The following is a 19,076-nucleotide window of genomic DNA, read 5'->3' on the forward strand; positions in this document are numbered from 1 at the left end:
GACCAGGACAGCGACGATAGCCATTAACCAAAGTGCGACTGTAATCTAAATGTGCATATGACCCGACCTGAAGTCCTCCAACTAGTTTCGAGAGGTTGTGTATGCAATGTCAACAGCTCCATAACTACCACCTAGATCCTCTGTAGATACCTCTTGAACATGATCATCGGTTCGAGGACCCTTGTATGTCCTATTCGAAAGACTCTAGTGTCAACCACACATCCTCACTACACGACCGTAAAAGAAAGCAAAAAAGAAAAGCCTCACTTACCCTCTAGCAGCAACCCACCACCACACCAAAGCAAAAACAGCAATGAACGCGCCAACACAAATCCCATAATTCCTAGTAATCAAGTCAGCCAGTCATCACTCACATATCGACGAGAGCAGCAGATAGCAGCAAAAACAAGCGAGGTAAGAAGAACACTCACATATTAACAACAGTAACCGGCACACGCGGCGGAAAGAACAACACCGCACTAATAAACAAAACCCAGATAACAGAAACCCAATTGATATACGGGCCCCATTTCCCCAGCGTAAACGGCCCCTCAATAAACTTGACTCTCTTCCTGTAGAGTCTATGCGCCAAGATCACCGACACGTAGGAGATATCGAGTGCCGGGGCCGTGATGCTGAAGATCGCGGTAGCAGTCTCGGTCGAGCCGATGGCGATGCAATTAAGACAGACACTGAAGAAGACGACGAACCAGACGGCGTTGACGGGCGTGTGGGTGACTTTATTTATCTTCGAAAGGGCGCTGAAATTTTGTTAGTTCGGTTTTTGAAATAGGTCCTTAGGAGGTAGGTAACGTACGCGGAAAACGGGAGTGCTTCGTCGCGCGCAAACGCATACGCCATTCTAGTATCTGCTAGCATGGCCGAACAGCCCGTGAAGAACTGAACTAGGATCGCGAATCCCCACATTACTGTTCCTCCGCGCTTTCCGCCCGCGTTGAGGAAGATTTGGGCGGCGGGAAGACCCGTGGGACTGTTTAGGATGCCTTCGAAGTCGCTTAGGCAGAAGCACATGCAGACGGTGAGGATCCAGCCTAGGGCGCCCGAGACGAGGACGGCAGTTTGGATGGCTAGGGGTCCTAGGGTTGCGGCGTCGTGGGTTTCTTCGGACATGCTTTATTTTAGGGTTAGTGGTGTGAATTCTTGTATACTTGAGGGGAAAGATATGGGAACGCACTGGGTGGTTCCGTCGTAGTCTGTCATCGTCCATGCTACGGATATGAATCCTAGCAGGAAGGAAAAGAATTTCGAGCCCCATCCGGATCCATCGGTGAAGTTGGTGAAGACCCAGCCAGCGGTTTGTTTATCGGGTGTGTAGTAGAGGAGCACAACACAGATGATAATTGTTGCGGAGACTATGGGTGTTAGTGCTGAGGATATGATTATGTGGATACCATGCATACTGTTGATTGGGGCAAACCAAGAAACAATGCGGTGTAAGCTCTTCGTCGTCAAAGAGCATATCGCGCCCAAGATACACAAGAGGAGTATGGACAAGAGAACCGTTTCCAGAGCGGTCCTGCACCAGTTAACTCGAGATAAAGAGTAAAGAAAAGAGGCCCATACGGTGAATATGAATACTTCCCATCAACCAGCTCAGAATTCATGCTGACACAGGCAAGTAGCATCTGACTGACTGTGTAGGCAACGCTGGACACGCCGGCAGTTTGTCCCAGGAGGTTACACCACCCTTGTATCCAGGAAAAGATCGGTACTTGTTCTTCTGGGACAACGTGTTTAGTGACAAAGTACATTCCTCCGGCTGTGGGATATGCAGAAACCAATTCTGCCACAGAACTGCCAATGCACATCGCCATGCACGAGCCGAAGAACCAGCACCATACGGCTGTCGCTGGGCCACCAGCAGCCAAGGGTGAGCCAAAAGTTGCAGGGACTGAGCCTAAGATCCCTAGGATGGAGATGGCATAAGAGACAGTGGACCATTTGGAAAATTCCCGACGTAATTCCTGCGCGATTGGGAGTTAAGACTGTAGTGTATCAAGCTTCAGTTAAGCCGGTACCTGTTTATAACCAATTCGGGCTAGAAGACGCTCGTCGTCGTTCTGAATGGTTGCCATTGTATGCGGCACTATGAGAAGATATAGTATGCTTTGCTTAATGCGGTTTGTGAATATTCTCTCCCTCCAATTGGAAACAATAGTAGGGAACCAACTTATGTTGCTGACTTAGCAATACATTCAAGGTAGTACTTTTGTATGAGAGGCCAAGCGTGCAAAAGTGAGTGCATTACAGGTTGAAAAAAAAAAAAAAAAACAAAAGAGACGGTGAGAAAAGCCCCGCCGATCTAAAACGGTGTCGAGATAGTTTGACATATAACAGCGAGCTCCCGAAAGATTGCAGGTAACGAGTTAAATTACACAGTCCAAATCCACCGCGTCTTCCAAGAAGAATAAATATGCCGGAGTCAGGGAGAACGAATCGTTCCTATATTGGAAGAAACAAAGAACATGATGAGGCCAAGGGGCTTATCGTGAGGCCTTGTGTAATATTGATAAGCGCAGCAAGGGGAGAGAAAGCTCGGGATGACCAGAACTCGGAGATTATCTGAACGAATCAATTTCCATTGGAATCACTTTTTGTTTTTCTATATCTGAAGTCGACTTCACAGCGATCTTGTCTTCTGGGAGTGTTTGATTAGATTGATTAGGGTGAGATATACCCCGTGCGAGGTGCCCGGAACAACTTAGGTCCGATTCGGCTTCAAGAATAGGTGGTCAGTTGCTTGATTGGGTTAACTGTATACTCCGTGTTGTCTTGCCTCCTTCTCCCAAGCCCTCCCCTAGTGATGGATCGGTGCTAATCGGCCTGAGCTCTGAATGAACACATTTTCTATCTATTAATTCCGTCCACAAAATTATGAAGTACCATGGCAGACCATACGATATATCACTCTCTCGGTCAGGGCACCGTTCCCGCTGAAGACCCTTCGAATCCGGATCGAATGGCTCACCAACTTCCTCCGCAATCCCAACCTGCTGCAGGATTTGCTCCCGGTCCTTATCTTCCCCAACCTGGGGCTTACTACGGGAGTCCTCCCCCGCAACAATATGGTGCTCCTGCAGCTGCAGCAGCACCACCACATCAGCTGCAGCCTCCACCTCCGCGGGGTCTAGCCCCTAGTCCTCAACTTGCCTACAGTACGGAGGCACAGCCACATATGGGAGCTCCTGCAGACCCGGCAATGGCGGGATTGGCTTCGCAGATGAGTGGCCTGGGTATAATGGGAGAGAGCGGGGCCCGCTCAGGGAAGAAGAAACATCGGCATGCACACCATGATATCGGAGGTGCCACCGCTCCAGGTCCTCAGCAATTTGCCGGAGTGCCACCCGCAGGCGTGCAGCCAGGGTCCCAGTTCTTGAATACGGGGTTGAACCAAGTGCCACGTCCAATTTCACCCGCTGCTGGTGTTCCCCCGGCGGGCATAGCTCCTCAGCCAGGTATTCCAGGCACAGGCGCTGGCTCAGTCGCTACTCAAGGCAAAATCGATCCAGAGCAGATCCCAAGTATCCCTCGCTCTCGCGATGTACCCGCGCAATACTATTTCAACCATGTCTATCCTACAATGGAACGGCATTTGCCCCCTCCCGCAGCTGTCCCCTTCGTGGCCCACGATCAAGGAAACTCATCCCCCAAACATGCCCGGTTGACATTGAACAACATCCCCACCACCTCCGACTTTCTCACTTCCACCGGTCTGCCTCTAGGAATGGTCCTACAACCCCTCGCTCGTCTTGACCCCGGCGAACCTGAGGTCCCAGTACTCGATTTTGGCGAAATGGGGCCTCCGCGATGCCGGAGGTGTAGGGCTTACATTAATCCCTTTATGACGTTCAAGTCTGGAGGAAATAAGTTTGTCTGCAACATGTGTGCCTTCCCCAACGAGGTAGCACCAGAATACTTTGCCCCTCTGGATATGTCCGGGGCACGAGTTGACCGTCTGCAACGTCCGGAGTTGATGATGGGCACAGTTGAATTCATGGTCCCGAGGGAGTACTGGAACAAAGAGCCTGTTGGGCTCCAACGGCTTTTCTTGGTTGACGTCAGTCAAGAATCCGTGAACAGAGGCTTCCTGAAAGGGGTATGCAAAGGAATTTTAGATGCTCTGTACGGCGCGTCCGATGATTCCGAGGATGACACAACGGCTCGTCGAGTTCCTAAAGGGTCAAAGGTTGGCATTGTCACTTACGATAGAGAAGTGCACTTTTACAATCTCAGTGTAAGTCCTCATAAATGTTTGAGTCTTAGCATAATACTTACGATTCCTAGGCACAGCTCGACCAGGCACAGATGATGGTGATGACAGATTTGGAAGAGCCATTTGTTCCTCTGAGCGAGGGGCTATTTGTAGACCCCTCTGAATCCAAGTATGCAACTATCTTTCGTAGGAGTTTGTGACAAAACGTGTGTCTAACATCTACTCCTAGGAATGTCATTACTTCTCTGCTGCACCAAATCCCCAAGATGTTCTCCCACTTTAAAAAGCCAGAACCAGCTTTGCTTCCGGCTCTCAATGCGGCGCTGTCTGCTTTGCAAGCCACTGGCGGAAAGATATTTGCCTCCATATGTAGCTTACCCACATGGGGCCCCGGCGCGCTGCATATGAGAGACGACCCCAAGGTGCATGGAACGGATGCGGAAAGAAAGCTCTTTACCACGGACAACCAGGCATGGAGAACAGCGGCTGGGAAAATGGCTGAAGCCGGCATTGGTGTAGACCTGTTCGTGGCGGCACCTGGCGGCACCTATACGGATGTAGCTACGATCGGTAAGTGGTTTTGCATTGCTATTGCTTCTAGAGTTAGGGTGATTAATTATTGCTAGGCCACGTTGCCGAAGTATCTGGCGGGGAAACATTCTTCTACCCCAATTTCCATGCTCCGCGGGACATTCTGAAGCTTTCGCGGGAATTCGCACATGCCATCACTCGTGAGACAGGCTACCAGGCAATGATGAAGGTCCGTTGCTCGAACGGTCTTCAGGTATCGGCGTATCATGGTAACTTTATACAACATGCGCTTGGGGCCGACCTAGAGATCGGGTCAATCGATGCCGACAAGGCGATAGGTGTCATCTTCAATTACGACGGCAAGCTCGATCCTAAATTGGATGCACATTTCCAAGCCGCCTTGTTGTATACGACGGCCGAGGGGCAGCGACGGGTGCGCTGTATCAACGTGGTCGCCGCCGTCAACGAAGGAGGCTTGGAGACGATGAAGTTTGTAGACCAGGATGCGGTGGTGAGCATTATGGCTAAAGAGGGTAAGTTGATTCTACATTGGTAATTGATTGTTTGAAGCAGACGAGCTAATACCTTTACTCACAGCGGCTGCCAAAACGGTGGACAAATCGCTCAAGGACGTCCGCGCCAGCATCACAGAGAAGACCGTGGATATCTTTAGTGGTTATCGCAAGATCTTCTCTGGGTCTCACCCGCCCGGCCAACTTGTACTGCCCGAGAATCTCAAGGAGTTTTCCATGTACATGCTAGGCCTGATTAAATCACGAGCATTTAAGGGTAAGAGCGGCTACATTCGTATTACAAGGGCACAGCAGCTAACAAACTGTCACAGGCGGCCAAGAGGCATCGGACCGACGGATTCACGACATGCGGATGTTACGCTCTATCGGCACCACAGAACTATCCCTGTACCTGTATCCGCGGATCATTCCCATCCATAACATGCAGCCAGAGGATGGCTTCCCCAATGAGCAAGGGCAACTGCAAGTGCCACCGTCTCTCCGGGCCAGCTTCTCCAAAATTGAGGAGGGTGGAGCGTACCTGGTGGACAATGGCCAAATCTGTCTGCTGTGGCTGCACTCCCGGGTGTCTCCCAACCTGCTGGAAGACCTGTTTGGACCCGGGCAGTCATCGCTTCAAGGACTCAACCCCCAGACGTCGTCCATACCCGTGCTAGAGACCCATCTGAATGCGCAGGTGCGCAATTTGCTGCAGTATTTCTCAACCATCCGGGGATCCAAGGCCATCGCGATCCAATTAGCACGGCAAGGGTTGGATGGGGCCGAGTATGAGTTTGCGCGGTTATTAGTGGAGGACCGCAATAATGAAGCGCAGAGTTACGTGGACTGGCTGGTACACATCCACCGGCAAATCAACTTGGAGCTGGCGGGTCATCGCAAGCGCGAGGATGCCTCGGCAGAGGGATCGTTGACCAGTCTTGCCGGTCTCCGCGCTCCATACTGGTGATCATATAGACTTTATTATTGCTATTACCACTCCTACCCCCAATTTCATTCTTCAGTTAATAATAATTTTTTTTTTTCTCTCTCTTTTACCCCTCTCCTCTTTTCTCTCTCCGTAATGTGGTCGCTTACGAGTGTGTGATTTATGCAAGTTGATGATCATTTGGCACTGTATGACTTAAGAGGGTGAATTGATTTTTGGGGCCTCGTTTCACTGCTGGAGTCGCAGGCCCAAAGTTAGAGCCGATGGCCCATAAGATGATAATCCCTGCACAAGTCTAGAACACTGCCCAGGAATATTAGACTACACACTAGTCAAGTGACAATGAATCTATCGTGAGATCGCCGCGGAAACCTCGGAGACTAAAGGGGACCGTTTGGTGACAAAGGGCAAGTCAGGCGCTTGGCGGAGTGGATCCAATGGTGCCGGTGAAGGGGGGGGGGACTTCACGATGGAGGAGAGAAAAAGAAACGAAGAGCAAAGAATAAGAAAAAGGGTACGAGAATAGTGACCATGGTCATCCTTCGAGGAAAAGCCTCGGTGTCATTACCCGTCCAGCCTCAACCTCCGTCCTCTGGTCGTGAAAAAATTTGCACGGACTGCTTACAGGGACGAAAAACATGAACCGAACCCTTTATCCTTCTCCCCCTCACACCAAGACTGGGATGAACCATGGAACCCAGCTCAGTCCACAGTAAAGGAATTCTCCCCGAGATCGCTTAGATACCCGTTCAGGAAGTTTTCTCGAAGGAATAGAACAACACGGTCATTGTTCGGTGTGGCACCGTAGTTGAACGTCTTTTTCCCTCACCTTCCGAACCAAAGGGTTAGGGCTGGGCCGTGGTATTGCCACTTCCTGGGCTTTGTGAGGGAAAAGTATTTCCACGACGAAACTCGAAACCCTACCGCTCCCCACGAGAGATGTTGTTTCCACTCTCTCGCTCGGTTCTGCCACGGCCCAGGGATTTTCGCCGAGAAAAATGGTGTTCGAGTGGCTCGCATGGGACAACTGATCCGTTTGGCTCAAAGTCTGGGTCTGGGTCCCCGAGCGTGGGTCAGAAGCGTGGAGGGAAGAACAGATCCGATGGCAGAAATGCGCTCACTAGTATCTACACAGGACACTACAGGTTGTATGCATGTCACTGCTGTTGAATGCAGCCCCGGATTCCACGGTAGGAGAGTAGGAGCAAGCATGACTGTCTAATAGTAGGTAGTACTAGTAGTGCTGTAGGATCCTTAGGATCAAACCAAATCAACGTGTCAATCACCGGTCACAGTATCTAGATAGATAGGTCCTCTCGCTCATCGTACGTGGCTCCTTTTCCCCTGCACCTTTTAGCCCCGTGGCGCCCAAACTCCAACTCAAATCCATAAATCCAACGCCAGGTACAATGTCAAGCCAGCGAACCACAGTTGGTCCCCTGAACGGATCCATTTTAAACTCGTCCTTGGGTACTCATGTGGGGTTCTTTGAGATTTTTTCTTTCTCAGGTTCTTACTGTTCCAAAGTTGACTTGTCTGTCAGGTACCGAGAGTTAGAGGACGATTGCCGTCATGCTGCATCCTAGAAAATCTATATAACTGGCTGTAATTCCTTCATTCTGTTCCTTCTTCAACCCACGACATTCTCTTCCAATCTTTCGATCAGCTCTGTCTGTCATTCCTTCCGAGATCTAATCTCGTCCTTCTTTTTCGCACCTTGCGTCGTCTGTAGACCAGACAACTTCCTTCCTTTTTCTTCTACTTCAGAAGCAAGAAAAAAAAAATAACCAAACCATCCCACCGTCTCTCTCTTTCTCTCTTTTTTTAACCCATAAAAAAAGAAACCAAACACCCCTACAATCAAAATGATCTTCTCCAAGATGGTTGCCCCCATTGCTGCTCTTGCCAGCCTCAGCTCCGCCCTCCCCGCCGTCAAGCGCGGTGGCTCCGGCGGCGTGAACATCATCAACAACCTGGCTGACACCGTCTACGCGTGGTCTGTTTCTGATAGAGTCAGTAACATGCACACCCTTTCTGCGGGCGGTGGCAACTACCAGGAATCCTGGCAGAGCAACGACAACGGCGGCGGCATCTCCATCAAGCTGGCCACCTCCCAGGACCAAAACTCCGTGGTGCAGTTCGAGTACACCCAGGCTGGCGACACCATCTTCTGGGACATGAGCCTCATCAACCTCAGCGCGGACAGCGAATTCACCAAGCACGGTTTCTCCGTCATCCCGTCCGATAGCGGCTGCCCCTCCGTCACCTGTGCCGCTGGCGATACGGCCTGCGCTGCGGCTTACCTCAAGCCTGATGATGACCATGCTACTCACGGCTGCCCTATTGACACTCAGTTCACTGTCAACATTGGCGGCCAGTAGAGTAGAGTGTGGCCTATCTTCAATTGACTACTACTACTACTACTACTCTACTACTACTACTACTTCTTGGGTGGTCTTGGCTTTTCTACCTCGTCTTGGCCGAATGATATCGGGATGAGGAGGCTCGCCTACTCGCCGGGATTTGTTGCTATTTTTCTGTTCTGTTCTGTTCTGTTCTGCCCGGGCGAGTCTTTCTTACTTTGTGGTTTTCTTTTCTTTTTATCGGTGGACCAGGTCGGGTTTATGTGATATCCCTTAACGATTGGGTGGAGTTCACACGGTCTGGTTCTTTTTAAACTGGGAAAAGACTGGGAAATTGTTTTTTTTTATTTCCCCAGCTTGCTTGAGGCAAGATTTGTGATACCATTGACAGAGCTGACTCCTGGATGAGTGTTCACTCTTTTTTTTTTTTACTTCTTGTCACTTCTCCTGATTGATATTTGTATCTTAGGTTCTTTGTATCTTAGATACAAGGGGGTGATTTGATATCACGATCACGAAGTTATGTGTGGGAGTTTGGAATACAAAAAAATTGATTAAAATATCCGCTTCTTACTTCTCTTCTGCTTCTTTTTTTTATTTATTTAGTTTTTCTTGGTAAGATGGATGGTGAAATCAGAGTGTAACACGTAGCTTTCTCTTTTTTTCTTTTCTCTCCTCTCATTTGTGAGTATGTGGATGCATCATGATGCTGATTGATTTGCCGACACTATACTTACATATTTACCAGTGATAATAACTAGTTAACATGTGCTAGGGCTATTCGGCTACCGAATTTTTTTCTTGCTTTTTTGTTTTAAATTTTTACCGACATGCAGGAACAACTCAAACCCATCGTGCATCTTACTCGAATAGTCACCGGTTTTGCCCTTTCGTTCCACCATTCCTACTTGTTCGGGGAAGCGGAACGGTCTGCAGGTCGGTCAGGTCAGCAACACCCGGTCTTAAATTTCCCAATCTTCGCCTTACATTGGGGGTGACTCGGTCCAGGTTTTCCTTCCTTTGGCCAAGGCGAGGATCCAATCAGCGGTGCCGGAACAAAGTCAGGAAAGGACCCCAACTACCGAAGAGTAAGGTAAGACGGCTGAAAGTGAGGGAATTAAAAAAAAAGAGAAATCTATCGTGAGAAAGGGACAGACAGCCACAGTGGGTCGGGTCCATTTAATGAATCCATTGCTGTTGTCCCACACTTGGGGTCTTCAACGAATCACCATTAATCACCATTGAGGGCCACGCAGAGCTTATGTAAGGTAGCTCGTGGTCCCTCAGTGCCATTGGTGAGCGTGGTGGAGCCCCGACACTGGATATCGTGGAGTGTGGCTTGACTTTGATTGGAGGAGAAGGGGCATTGTTCTGTGATTGGCTGATGTCTTGTCAAGGCTGGGGGGTCCATTGCGTCATTTCTACTACTTGGGCCCGGCGCAGGTGGTACTGTTTCTTTCTTTCAGTCTTTAGAAAGTTGTGGTGTTGTTTCGAATTGTACAATGTGGAAGCCTTTGTTTCAGGGTACGGTTTGAGGAGGAGGGGTTGGGCGATGATCTTTGCGTGTCTATGAGACTACGAACTAGTAACTCATCGTTGTTCTGTTCTTTGAGTCATTGCAGAGTCTTTTTTAAGACCCACGGCGAAAACTGGCAGGGGTGGCAAAGGGCCGCTTGGGCGAACAAAAATCATTCAAGCTGATTTTTCTAAGAAATCCAGGTTCGGACGTCGACCGACACTTCATTACTAGGGATTGCCTCGGATTGGTCGGATGATATCATTTTGTCTACGGCTTCATTTCCTTTCCCACCGCATCAGCTTCACCAACCCATAAGCGACTACCCGATAGATGATCGTGCACACCCCTAAGGCCATGACGTTCATCGCCCCGTTCTTGTCCAGGTTGTAGAGTTGGAGCACCTCGTGCCCGTTCTGGATGGGACAGCTTCCATTCGCCAGTCGCTGTCCCTGCGTGCACACAAACTCCTGGTTCCGCAGAGAGTAGGGTGCCAGGTTGGCAATGGCATATTTAATGGGCGAGAGGTGGTTGATTCCCTGGAGAACCTCGTTGACGTTCAGGCTCATCACACCCCCTAGAATGGTCGAGATCGAGAGTAGGATTGATGTCACGTTGACCGCGAACCCGACGTGTGAAAAGAGTGTGCAGAACATGATGCCCACCGACTCACCGCAGCTGACGATGCAGAAACAGTTGAACGCACTAATAAGAAACATCTTGGCGCTGCGCTCGAGATTATCCGCGTATGCGGCCAGGACACCGAAGATGAGGGCCGACACGATCTCGAACGGTACCTCCAGCGTCGTGTACTGCAGCATGAATGTCTCAGCCGAGTAGCAATTGTCGGCCTCCTCACGGTAGAACACGTCTCGTTCGTTGGGGTAGATCGCGATGTTCTGAAGCATCCCTGCCCGGTTTTCTGTTAGTCTACACATGCACGTTTAAGTAGAGCGAGAAGTAAGGGGTCCCCCCAACGCACCCACAAAGTATATTGCGGCAAATTCCTGGATAAAGCCCATCCGGGATTGCACCGCAGCGTAGTCGTTCTTCAGTGGCGCAAAGAACAGTGCCATGATAATCGCGATCCCCACGACCTGCATCGACCTCGCCATGATCAGCGGTGGCTGTCGCCAAAAATTAATCGCTGCCCGGTGCAGCACCAAGGGGTAGGTGATCCGGATTGGGAGCATCTGTCGCTTCAAACTGCCCAACTCGGCCGGAGTAGCGATATGGGATGTCCTCCGTCCAAGGTCAAATGTCTTGTGGTCCCAATTTAGGATGAGTTTCTGTGCCCTCTCGCGGGTGATCGCTTCTCGGTCTGCTTGTTGCAGATCGACCGTGATCAAATCCAGCACGTAGTCCGCCGGGTTAGTGGTCTGCGGACATTGGTATCCCAGTGCCTCAAAGTGTGCGAGCATCGTTGCACCCTCTCCCGCATACACTGGGTATCCCCCTCGCGCAAGAAGCAGGACGCTGGAGAAATACTGGAACAGATCCGACCGGGACTGGTGTATGGTCATGACTAGAGTGCGGCCCTCTTCGGCAAGTCCCTTCAGAACCTCAATAATAGACATCGCCGTGAAGGCATCCAGGCCTGAAGTGGGCTCGTCAAGCAGTAAAACTTTCGGGTCAGTCAGGATTTGGATGGCAATTGTGACGCGCCTTTTCTCTCCACCGCTGATTCCTTTGATTAGCTCGCTTCCGATCAGGTTGTCGGCACATTCTTTCAGTCCCATCTTAAGCAGAACCTCTTCTGCGCGACGGTCCTTCTCCTCTCGTGACATCCACAGAGGTAGTCGTAGTCCTGCCGCAAATCGAAGACTCTCACGTACGGTCAAGGACGGCATTAACGCATCGTCATCCTGGGTTACGAACGAAGTGACAGATCGGATAACGCTCTCTGATGGAACAGCTCCATTGTACAGCATGTCGCCGTGGATCCGGTACTGCGTGCTCAAGGAACCCTGCAGTCGTCGCGCAATAGAATTGAGGAGCGACGTCTTCCCACTACCCGAGGGGCCCATGATCACATTCAGCTCGCCTGAATGAAACTCTGCAGTGATGGGCTTGAGGATAGACAGGGTTTGGGACCCGCGCCCGAAGAGACCCCGTTTCTGTATGTCAAGAGCATACTTGTCTAGTGATATGGCAACCTTGCGCGCTTTCTCCGCGGGCCGTACGGCCATCTTCTGCGTCCCAGATTGCATATCCTTATCGGCCTTCCGTGCTTGTGCTATATCCATCGCGAAACGGTTGTATTGCAAGAGCAAGCCAGCCAGCAGGTAATGGCCGACGGCAAATGCCACCAATATTACTATGGGCCGCCATATCCAGTTAGGCGGGAACCCCAGATTCTCCATGATGTACCGACCCGTGTACTGTGTACACGCAGGATCATGGGGGTCGTCAGAGAAGGGGCAATCGTAAAACTGGCCTTCCGGTGGTCCATTTGGGCCGATAAACTCGTTGGCACATAGAGCCCCAAAGATATAGAAAGTATATGCCGCCCACTTTAGCCAACGCACATAGACTGGTATCTGATTTGACTGCACAAAGTAGCCGCACGCAAATGACTGCAGTGTAAATGAGAGGTTGCCTACCAGACTAGCCCCTGGAAAGCTTCTTGCGACCCCGATGGATACAGCCGCAAAAGTCACGGCGATATAGTGGGTGAGGATCGTGAGAACAAGAAATATAAAAAACTGCCCCGCACTCAGGCGGTAGCCCACCATGAAATAGAATATGACCGCGAAGAGGACAGGAACAGGTAGGTCTTCCAAAGGCAATCTTGCTGCTCGTCTACTCAACAAGAAAGCTGGGACTCCCACAACACTCTCTGTTCTTTCTCGATCAAACTGTCGTATATCGATCGTCAGACGATACGTCTCATATAGGAGAATGAGGTATCCGTTCAGGCTACTGGCGGTATAAAGACTCCCTTGCCGGGAGCGGATGCCTGCTTGGCTTTCATCTAGCTTCAGGAAGATCCAACCATTGATGACTGCCATGCCTACAGCCTCTAGAAGACTGCCTGCGACCCCCATGGGGTCACGAATGGTTGTCTTGAATGTACGAGACGTGAGCACACGGAACTGTTGACCGAAAGATACAGCCCGCGCCATCGGTATGTCTTGTACCTGCGCTTCTAACTCCTTACTCTTCTCGTCGTCTTTTCGGACTTCCCACATTTCCCTGTCCACCTTTTCCTTGGCCTTCCATGAAGATTTCAGAAGGTCAACCCTCGCAAGGGACGCAGCTTCTAGTTCCTCCGTGCGATTGTCAATAGCCGCGAGATCTATTAAAAACTCCGCTGGGTTGACGAAAGGAGGAAGAACATGGCCACATTGCTCAAAGTAAGACAAGGACTCGCTCGATAGCCCACTATAGAGTACTGACCCGCGCGCTAGGAGAATGAGATTGTCAAAAAGTCTCCATATCTCTGAGCGAGGGGCGTGGATTGAGACGATGACGGTTCTTCCCTTTTTAGCGAGCCGTTTCAACGTTCGGATGATTTGAAAAGCACTTGTCGCATCGAGCCCTGTGGTCGGTTCATCGCAGAAGAGTACCGACGGGTTTGCCAACATCTGTACCCCAATGCTGGTTCGCCTCTTCTCGCCCCCACTGCAACCCTTGTGAATATTGGTGCCTATCCGCGTGTCCGCACATTCTTTCAGGCCTAATTCCATGATGACTTGTTCCACAATCCGATAGCGCTCCTCTTGTGTTGTCGGCGGCGGGAGCCGTAAATCAGCAGAGTATCGTAGAGTCTCACGAACAGTTAATGTGGGAATGAGGACATCTTCCTGCATGACATACGCGCTGCGAATGTTTTCAATGTTAGTATTGCCGTTGAAGGTCGTAGTGCCTGCGACAGTGACCTTGGCCATCCCCATTCTACCTGCCATAAGGTTCAGGAGGGATGTCTTCCCTGATCCGCTACTGCCAATGATGGCTGTCAAACTGCCACTCGGCATGTAAGCGTGTACCCCGTCCAGAATAGTTTTGCGCGTTGGGGTCGTCGTCTGTCCCCGGAGACGGTGCCATATCTGCGACGGGGGAGTTTCCCATATCGGAGGAGAAATATCTACTTCCAGAGACAGATCCTTTACGCGTATGTCGACAGGCTGGACCGCGCGAAAGAAAAGGTTAAGAGCGGCAAACTGGTCCTGATGGTCTTCAACACTGACGCCTTTCTTTGGGTCGTCCAGGGGGACGATGTCGTCTTTGGTCATGGTAAACAGTTTGCCTATCCACAACAGGTTATTCCCAACATCCTTGTGTATACAAGCCTTTGTGGTAGCAATAGCAAACAGAAGAATAGAAAAGCGCCTTGAAGCCAACAAAGAGCATGATATTATGTTGGTAATTGAGCTGGAGGCACCGCTAACTTGGCCGGCGGCCAAGACCAATGGTCTGGGGAACAGACCATCGTTGCTGACTACCTATGTCGCATTGGGGAGTAGGCTCGAAAGGAGCATAAACTCGAAAGAGTTTAGTTAAAAGCTGTGGAGAATTATTGGCTCGGATAACGTCCTGCCGGCTCGCTTCGGTGGTGATGGTACAGGATGGTGGTGGGGAAATCTTGCTGTTAGTGTCCTTCTCCGCCGCAGGTAGAAAGCATGATGCCCATTAGACAGTGTTAATCGAGGTATATAGCATCAATCTATTCGCATGTCTTTGTCGGAGCAGAAAAAGGAGAAGTCAACACGAAAGAAGATGGATTAAGTTAGGTGGACTCAACTTCAGTAGTGAACTAGCACAATCATCTGCCTTCACGAAACTATTGCCAGTACTGGTGTCTTTAGTACTAAAACAGCTTAACCCTAAACTCTCACATCATTAGGACAGGGTATTGTAGTAGATTTACACGTATTACTCAATGGCAGCCTACCATATAGAGATCATGAATACTGGCTTATCATAATTTGAATTGAATTATTCACTCAGAGCAGCAATCATTATACAAGGAAGTAAGAAAAGGGTCGTCACAGTCACTTAAACAACAAAAAGCACATCGGCCCAGCTGGAGATATAAATACAGGAACAATAAAAGCTGAAAGTCATCTGGAAATTTCCCCTTAGGCACCTCCCCGACAAAGATTTGAGATACAATATAGCGTAGTCCGTGATTGTGTGCCCTTAACCATGCACCGACGCCGTTTTCTGTCCCGTAGCCCTAGAGGAACACAGGGGTTTGTTCTCGTGTCTCAAATTTGACACTGGGTCCCAATTTCACCACACCATTCCTATCGCCAAGAAAGCAAGAAAAACACCAAAAGAAAATGTATGCATGGGTCACATAACGCCATTTGCTCACCTCCTACATGGAGAGCGAGCATTGCAAGAAGAAGAAACGGAGTGAACGTTTCAAAGCTGTCGGATCCTAAAGATGATATACCACTTCGATAGGCAGTAATGCAAGTCTGGGTGGAAAGCCTGACTTAGGTGATGAGGAAGTCCATGTCCATATCACTGATAATCTTCTCCCAATCCCAACTTTCCTTAATGTTGGAGTCCATGACTTCCCACACCTTCTTCACGACTTTGAATGCAGGTTCGATGTTGCGAAGGTTTGAGTAGGACTTGAGTGTGTCGAACCCTTTCTGGATCCGCTTCCGCTGGGGCTCGAGAAATGCCGAGCATCCGAGCAGGAACAACGGCATCAGGACGATGCTGTAGGCACCAGCATCCTGTGGGAGCTGATCCAGGTATGCCAGGCCATCATCCACAACCTGGGCTATCTTGTCACCTGGCTGTGAGGGGCGAATGGTGCGATAGAGGTACACCCAGGTCGACTGCCGGTAAAGCTGCGCCAAAGACCAATTCGCAGTGTTGGGGGGGTAGGAGGTTTCCCAAAGCCGGATAGCTGAGTCGATGGAGACAGCCTCACTCAAAATCTGGTAATCGACCGCTGGCTCATACCCCTCACCATGTCGCTGTCTGATCCGATCCCGCAACCTGGTCACTTCTGAGATGTAGTTGAACAGTCCATCAAATACTCCTAGAAACATCCCTGCTTGTGCGTGTGGCACAAAGTCGGGTAGTCTGAGCTCGCCATTCAGGTGGGCGGGCCGTCGGTCGAGTGAGGTGACTGAGTTAGAAACATCATGATACTGGAAGAATTCGACAATGAACTGCCGAAATTTCTCATTCCTCGGTTTCTGGTGTTTTAGGAGATATTTCGCAGCATCCATATGGAATCTGTACTCCCCCCTGGTTTCGCCTTCACATATTGTGTTCAAACTGAGAGCTATAGTCGAGGCAATTATCGGATCTTCTACCAGGAGGTCGGGCTCTTCTCCCGGCTTATTCGGTTTCGAGGAGCCTTTCATCTCGAGGTTGCGCTGTAAGTCTTTAATCGCCCGATGGAAATGGTGGAATTTGCGCTCTATAAACTTCGGCTCTGGCTCGAGTCCCGATAAGTGTGACCCGGACAGACACATAAGCGAATGCATTAGTCCCCGATGTTGGGTGGCCATGGGGAGGAGGATCTCCTTGAAGGGGTTAGAATCATCGTTGATCAATGTCAGGACTCGGCTGAAACCGTAGACAAAGTGGTCCAAGAAGCGTCGATCGATATCGGTTTCAATTCCGTCAATCAGAAAGGGAAGGGACCGAGAGACCATGTTATGGACCCGAGCAGCTGCAGTAGAAGAAGAGATCGATTAGAATGCATGTTGGCCGAGAGGCTATTTTTGTTGTAGTTACAGAACCGTAGACCAAGGACAAGTTGAGATCGGAGTAAAAAAGGGGAATTATAGCTCACCATCTTCCAATTTCTGCTTGCCGCTTTTCCAGACCTCTTTCTTGGGGTACCCTTCACAGACCACTGCATTCTTTTGACAGTTCAGACAACTGAGAAAAGGGGCAAGCAAAAGTCAGTTTTTGCGTCCATCACACAAGCTTTCGGTAGGGAGACCGGGGAAGGACAGTATTTACGATGGCTTGGTTTCGTCGCATTTCTTCTTTCGTCTCCGACAGGTAATACAGCCTGTCTTGGAACGACCTTTGGTGATTTTGAGTTGACCACCGGGGATGGGAAGGGGGTGTTTGCGAGGTCGGCCGCGCTTCCGTGGAACATTGACGGGAGTAGCCGTGACGTCCGACTGGGTTGAGTTCGCATTGGCCATCGGATCCACCGCCCCCAAAGGTTTGATACTCTGCAACTCATCTGCATCATCCAACTCTTCGACCTTGGGCGATACGTCGTCCATGTCGACATCGTCTTCATGGGAAGTCATCATGCTAAATGTAAACCTTCGGGTGGTGGTCGGGAAAGTCGAGTCGAGCGAATGCGACACGTCGTGGATCTTCACCTCCAGCTCGGGGGCCGGTGAGCTGGCGGACGGCCCGTCACCGTCCCAAGATTCCAGCGACTCATTGGAGATGCCATCCGTACTTATACTAGTACGATGGGAGACGGATGAGTCGTCTCCGAACGGACAGTCAACGAGGGCGGGGTTTTCCGAAAAACTGCCCGAGCGGGTGGAGTTGCCGTGATGATGGTCAAGTTCCGACGAAGTGAACACAAAGGCAGAGCTTTTTTGCATGGACAACATTGGCCGTACATTCACCTCGAAAAATAGAGGTGAATTTTCTTTCTTTCTTTTTTTTTTTTCTTTCTTTCTTTCTTTTAGGTGGGTACCCAAAAAGAAAACCTACAGGATGTTGTGGGGGGAAGGAGTTGTCACCAAAAATGGTCCGAGGCTGTAAAGCAAGACTAAAGGGAAGAAGAGTAGAGAAGAGGGGCAACAAGATAAGGTCAAGTCCGAAATCCTGTCTGCGACTGGGCTTGCGAGGTATCTTAATTAATTCACAGGCAGGAGAGAGAGAGGGGAAAGAGAGAGCCAGAAAGCGTTGATGATGAGGTCCTGAGTGGGGAGGAGACCAGACTTGGCTGTGGTTTAGTGGTGATGGTGAACAAGGATGTAAGTTTAGTTAGTGTAGACAAAGTACAGGCGGTGGTGGACCAGAATGGGAATGGTTGATAGGATGGGTCGATCTTCTCTATGGAGACTCTTGAGTAGGAGTAGTGGTGGTGGTGGTAGTAGTAGTAGTAGTGGAAGTGGGTTATATGCATGTGTCGGAGGATGTGGTGAATGGGGTGTTTGCTCCTTTAGCCCCGTCAATTTAGCTTGAAAGTAGTTGTGGTGATTTTATTGATCAAGTGGAGGGGAGGGGGAAAATGGAGAATAGGAAATGGGAATGGGGGGTTTAATAAGAGTAGTAGTAGAGATGTAGGTGTATTACTCTTGGTTACGAACCATCCCGAACTAAACAAAAATTAATAGAAACCAAATAAATTGTTATTATTTAATATTTATTAATTTTCTATTTTATATATATTTGTAAAGAGGAGTACTGATTATTTCACTTCCCATATTAAAATAAACAGAATAAAATAAATACAAGTTTGGCTCCATTGAAGAATGAAAGGGTCAGATGAAATTACATGAATAGTATGGAGTATGTCCATCCCTCTTGGTCTGGTGGTTAGCATTGCTGGTGGATCCTCATAGGCAGGCCACCTAACTAGGCAAACTTTCTTCTGATCATCAATTGGAGTCTGAAAATATTAATAGGTGTGTGAGTTAGATGGACAATTGGATTGAAGAGCAGTGATTAGTGTCTTTCATGACCTTTCTACTTCCATTATTCGGATTATTCCTTATTCTACCAGCTTTCTTTGATTTTCGTCTTATTTTCCCCATACATAAATATATCTATTTATTTTTCCAATTCCATCTCTACTTCCTTTAAACTCCCATGCGGGGAGTAAGGGTGCCAAGCTTGCTGGATTTCCACTGCTGATTTGTTGGTCCAAGCGAGGCAAAGAAAGCCTAAAAAAGAATCATAATGGTATCGAAAATCCCCAAAAGTCAAAGAGAAATAAATAATCATCGGGACAAATCAGTGTCCTTCTTGTTGGATACAGCAAAAAAAAAAAAAAAAAAAAAAAAAAAAAAAAAAA

At 49.4% G+C, this 19,076-nt stretch overlaps 5 protein-coding genes across 5 annotated transcripts; 2 read left to right on the plus strand and 3 right to left on the minus strand.

The window, feature by feature from the left end:
* Positions 1-81: 81 nt before the first annotated feature.
* On the minus strand, positions 82-2,278 carry BDW43DRAFT_322995 (amino acid permease; the record flags this gene model as incomplete). The annotated part of the gene is made up of 8 exons (XM_032049659.1): positions 2,040-2,278; positions 1,585-1,985; positions 1,422-1,537; positions 1,196-1,373; positions 818-1,132; positions 432-761; positions 272-343; positions 82-190 (listed from the first exon to the last, which is right to left on the minus strand). Exons 1-8 carry the CDS (start codon positions 2,094-2,096, stop codon positions 82-84), a joined length of 1,578 nt encoding a protein of 525 aa, XP_031895170.1. The 5' UTR covers positions 2,097-2,278.
* A 627-nt stretch (positions 2,279-2,905) lies between these two features.
* On the plus strand, positions 2,906-6,244 carry BDW43DRAFT_303945 (Sec23/Sec24 family protein; the record flags this gene model as incomplete). The annotated part of the gene is made up of 6 exons (XM_032045505.1): positions 2,906-4,255; positions 4,306-4,403; positions 4,464-4,804; positions 4,861-5,298; positions 5,363-5,554; positions 5,610-6,244. 6 exons carry the CDS (start codon positions 2,906-2,908, stop codon positions 6,242-6,244), a joined length of 3,054 nt encoding a protein of 1,017 aa, XP_031895171.1.
* Positions 6,245-8,088: 1,844 nt separating this feature from the next.
* On the plus strand, positions 8,089-8,604 carry BDW43DRAFT_315965 (putative extracellular thaumatin domain protein; the record flags this gene model as incomplete). Its single annotated transcript, XM_032048176.1, has 1 exon — positions 8,089-8,604. The coding sequence occupies one exon, from the start codon at positions 8,089-8,091 to the stop codon at positions 8,602-8,604; it is 516 nt and encodes a 171-aa protein (XP_031895172.1).
* A 1,111-nt stretch (positions 8,605-9,715) lies between these two features.
* On the minus strand, positions 9,716-14,829 carry BDW43DRAFT_291478 (putative ABC efflux transporter). Its single transcript, XM_032043617.1, has 3 exons — positions 13,513-14,829; positions 11,086-13,458; positions 9,716-11,013 (listed from the first exon to the last, which is right to left on the minus strand). The coding sequence occupies exons 1-3, from the start codon at positions 14,335-14,337 to the stop codon at positions 10,381-10,383; spliced, it is 3,831 nt and encodes a 1,276-aa protein (XP_031895173.1). The 5' UTR covers positions 14,338-14,829; the 3' UTR covers positions 9,716-10,380.
* Positions 14,830-15,013: 184 nt separating this feature from the next.
* Positions 15,014-18,384, minus strand: BDW43DRAFT_291486 (Zn(II)2Cys6 transcription factor). Its single transcript, XM_032043618.1, has 3 exons — positions 17,045-18,384; positions 16,872-16,960; positions 15,014-16,748 (listed from the first exon to the last, which is right to left on the minus strand). Exons 1-3 carry the CDS (start codon positions 17,662-17,664, stop codon positions 15,547-15,549), a joined length of 1,911 nt encoding a protein of 636 aa, XP_031895174.1. The 5' UTR covers positions 17,665-18,384; the 3' UTR covers positions 15,014-15,546.
* Positions 18,385-19,076: the final 692 nt, after the last annotated feature.

Source organism: Aspergillus alliaceus (genome assembly GCF_009176365.1).
Source record: "Aspergillus alliaceus strain CBS 536.65 unplaced genomic scaffold BDW43scaffold_66, whole genome shotgun sequence".
Taxonomy (NCBI): Eukaryota; Fungi; Ascomycota; class Eurotiomycetes; order Eurotiales; family Aspergillaceae; genus Aspergillus; species Aspergillus alliaceus.

Excerpts from the sequence above, each read along its gene's own strand:
- BDW43DRAFT_291478 (XM_032043617.1), bottom strand. The coding sequence starts at position 14,337 with ATGACCAAAGACGACATCGTCCCCCTGGACGACCCAAAGAAAGGCGTC. Across the intron at positions 13,459-13,512 it reads TTTTTGACAATCTCATTCTC|TTTGAGCAATGTGGCCATGT; the intron begins CTAGCGCGCGGG and ends TCCTTGTCTTAC. Across the intron at positions 11,014-11,085 it reads TTGCCGCAATATACTTTGTG|GGGATGCTTCAGAACATCGC; the intron begins GGTGCGTTGGGG and ends GAAAACCGGGCA.
- BDW43DRAFT_291486 (XM_032043618.1), bottom strand. The coding sequence starts at position 17,664 with ATGTTGTCCATGCAAAAAAGCTCTGCCTTTGTGTTCACTTCGTCGGAA. Across the intron at positions 16,961-17,044 it reads TGCGACGAAACCAAGCCATC|TTGTCTGAACTGTCAAAAGA; the intron begins GTAAATACTGTC and ends CCCTTTTCTCAG. Across the intron at positions 16,749-16,871 it reads CAAGCAGAAATTGGAAGATG|CTGCTCGGGTCCATAACATG; the intron begins GTGAGCTATAAT and ends CTTCTACTGCAG.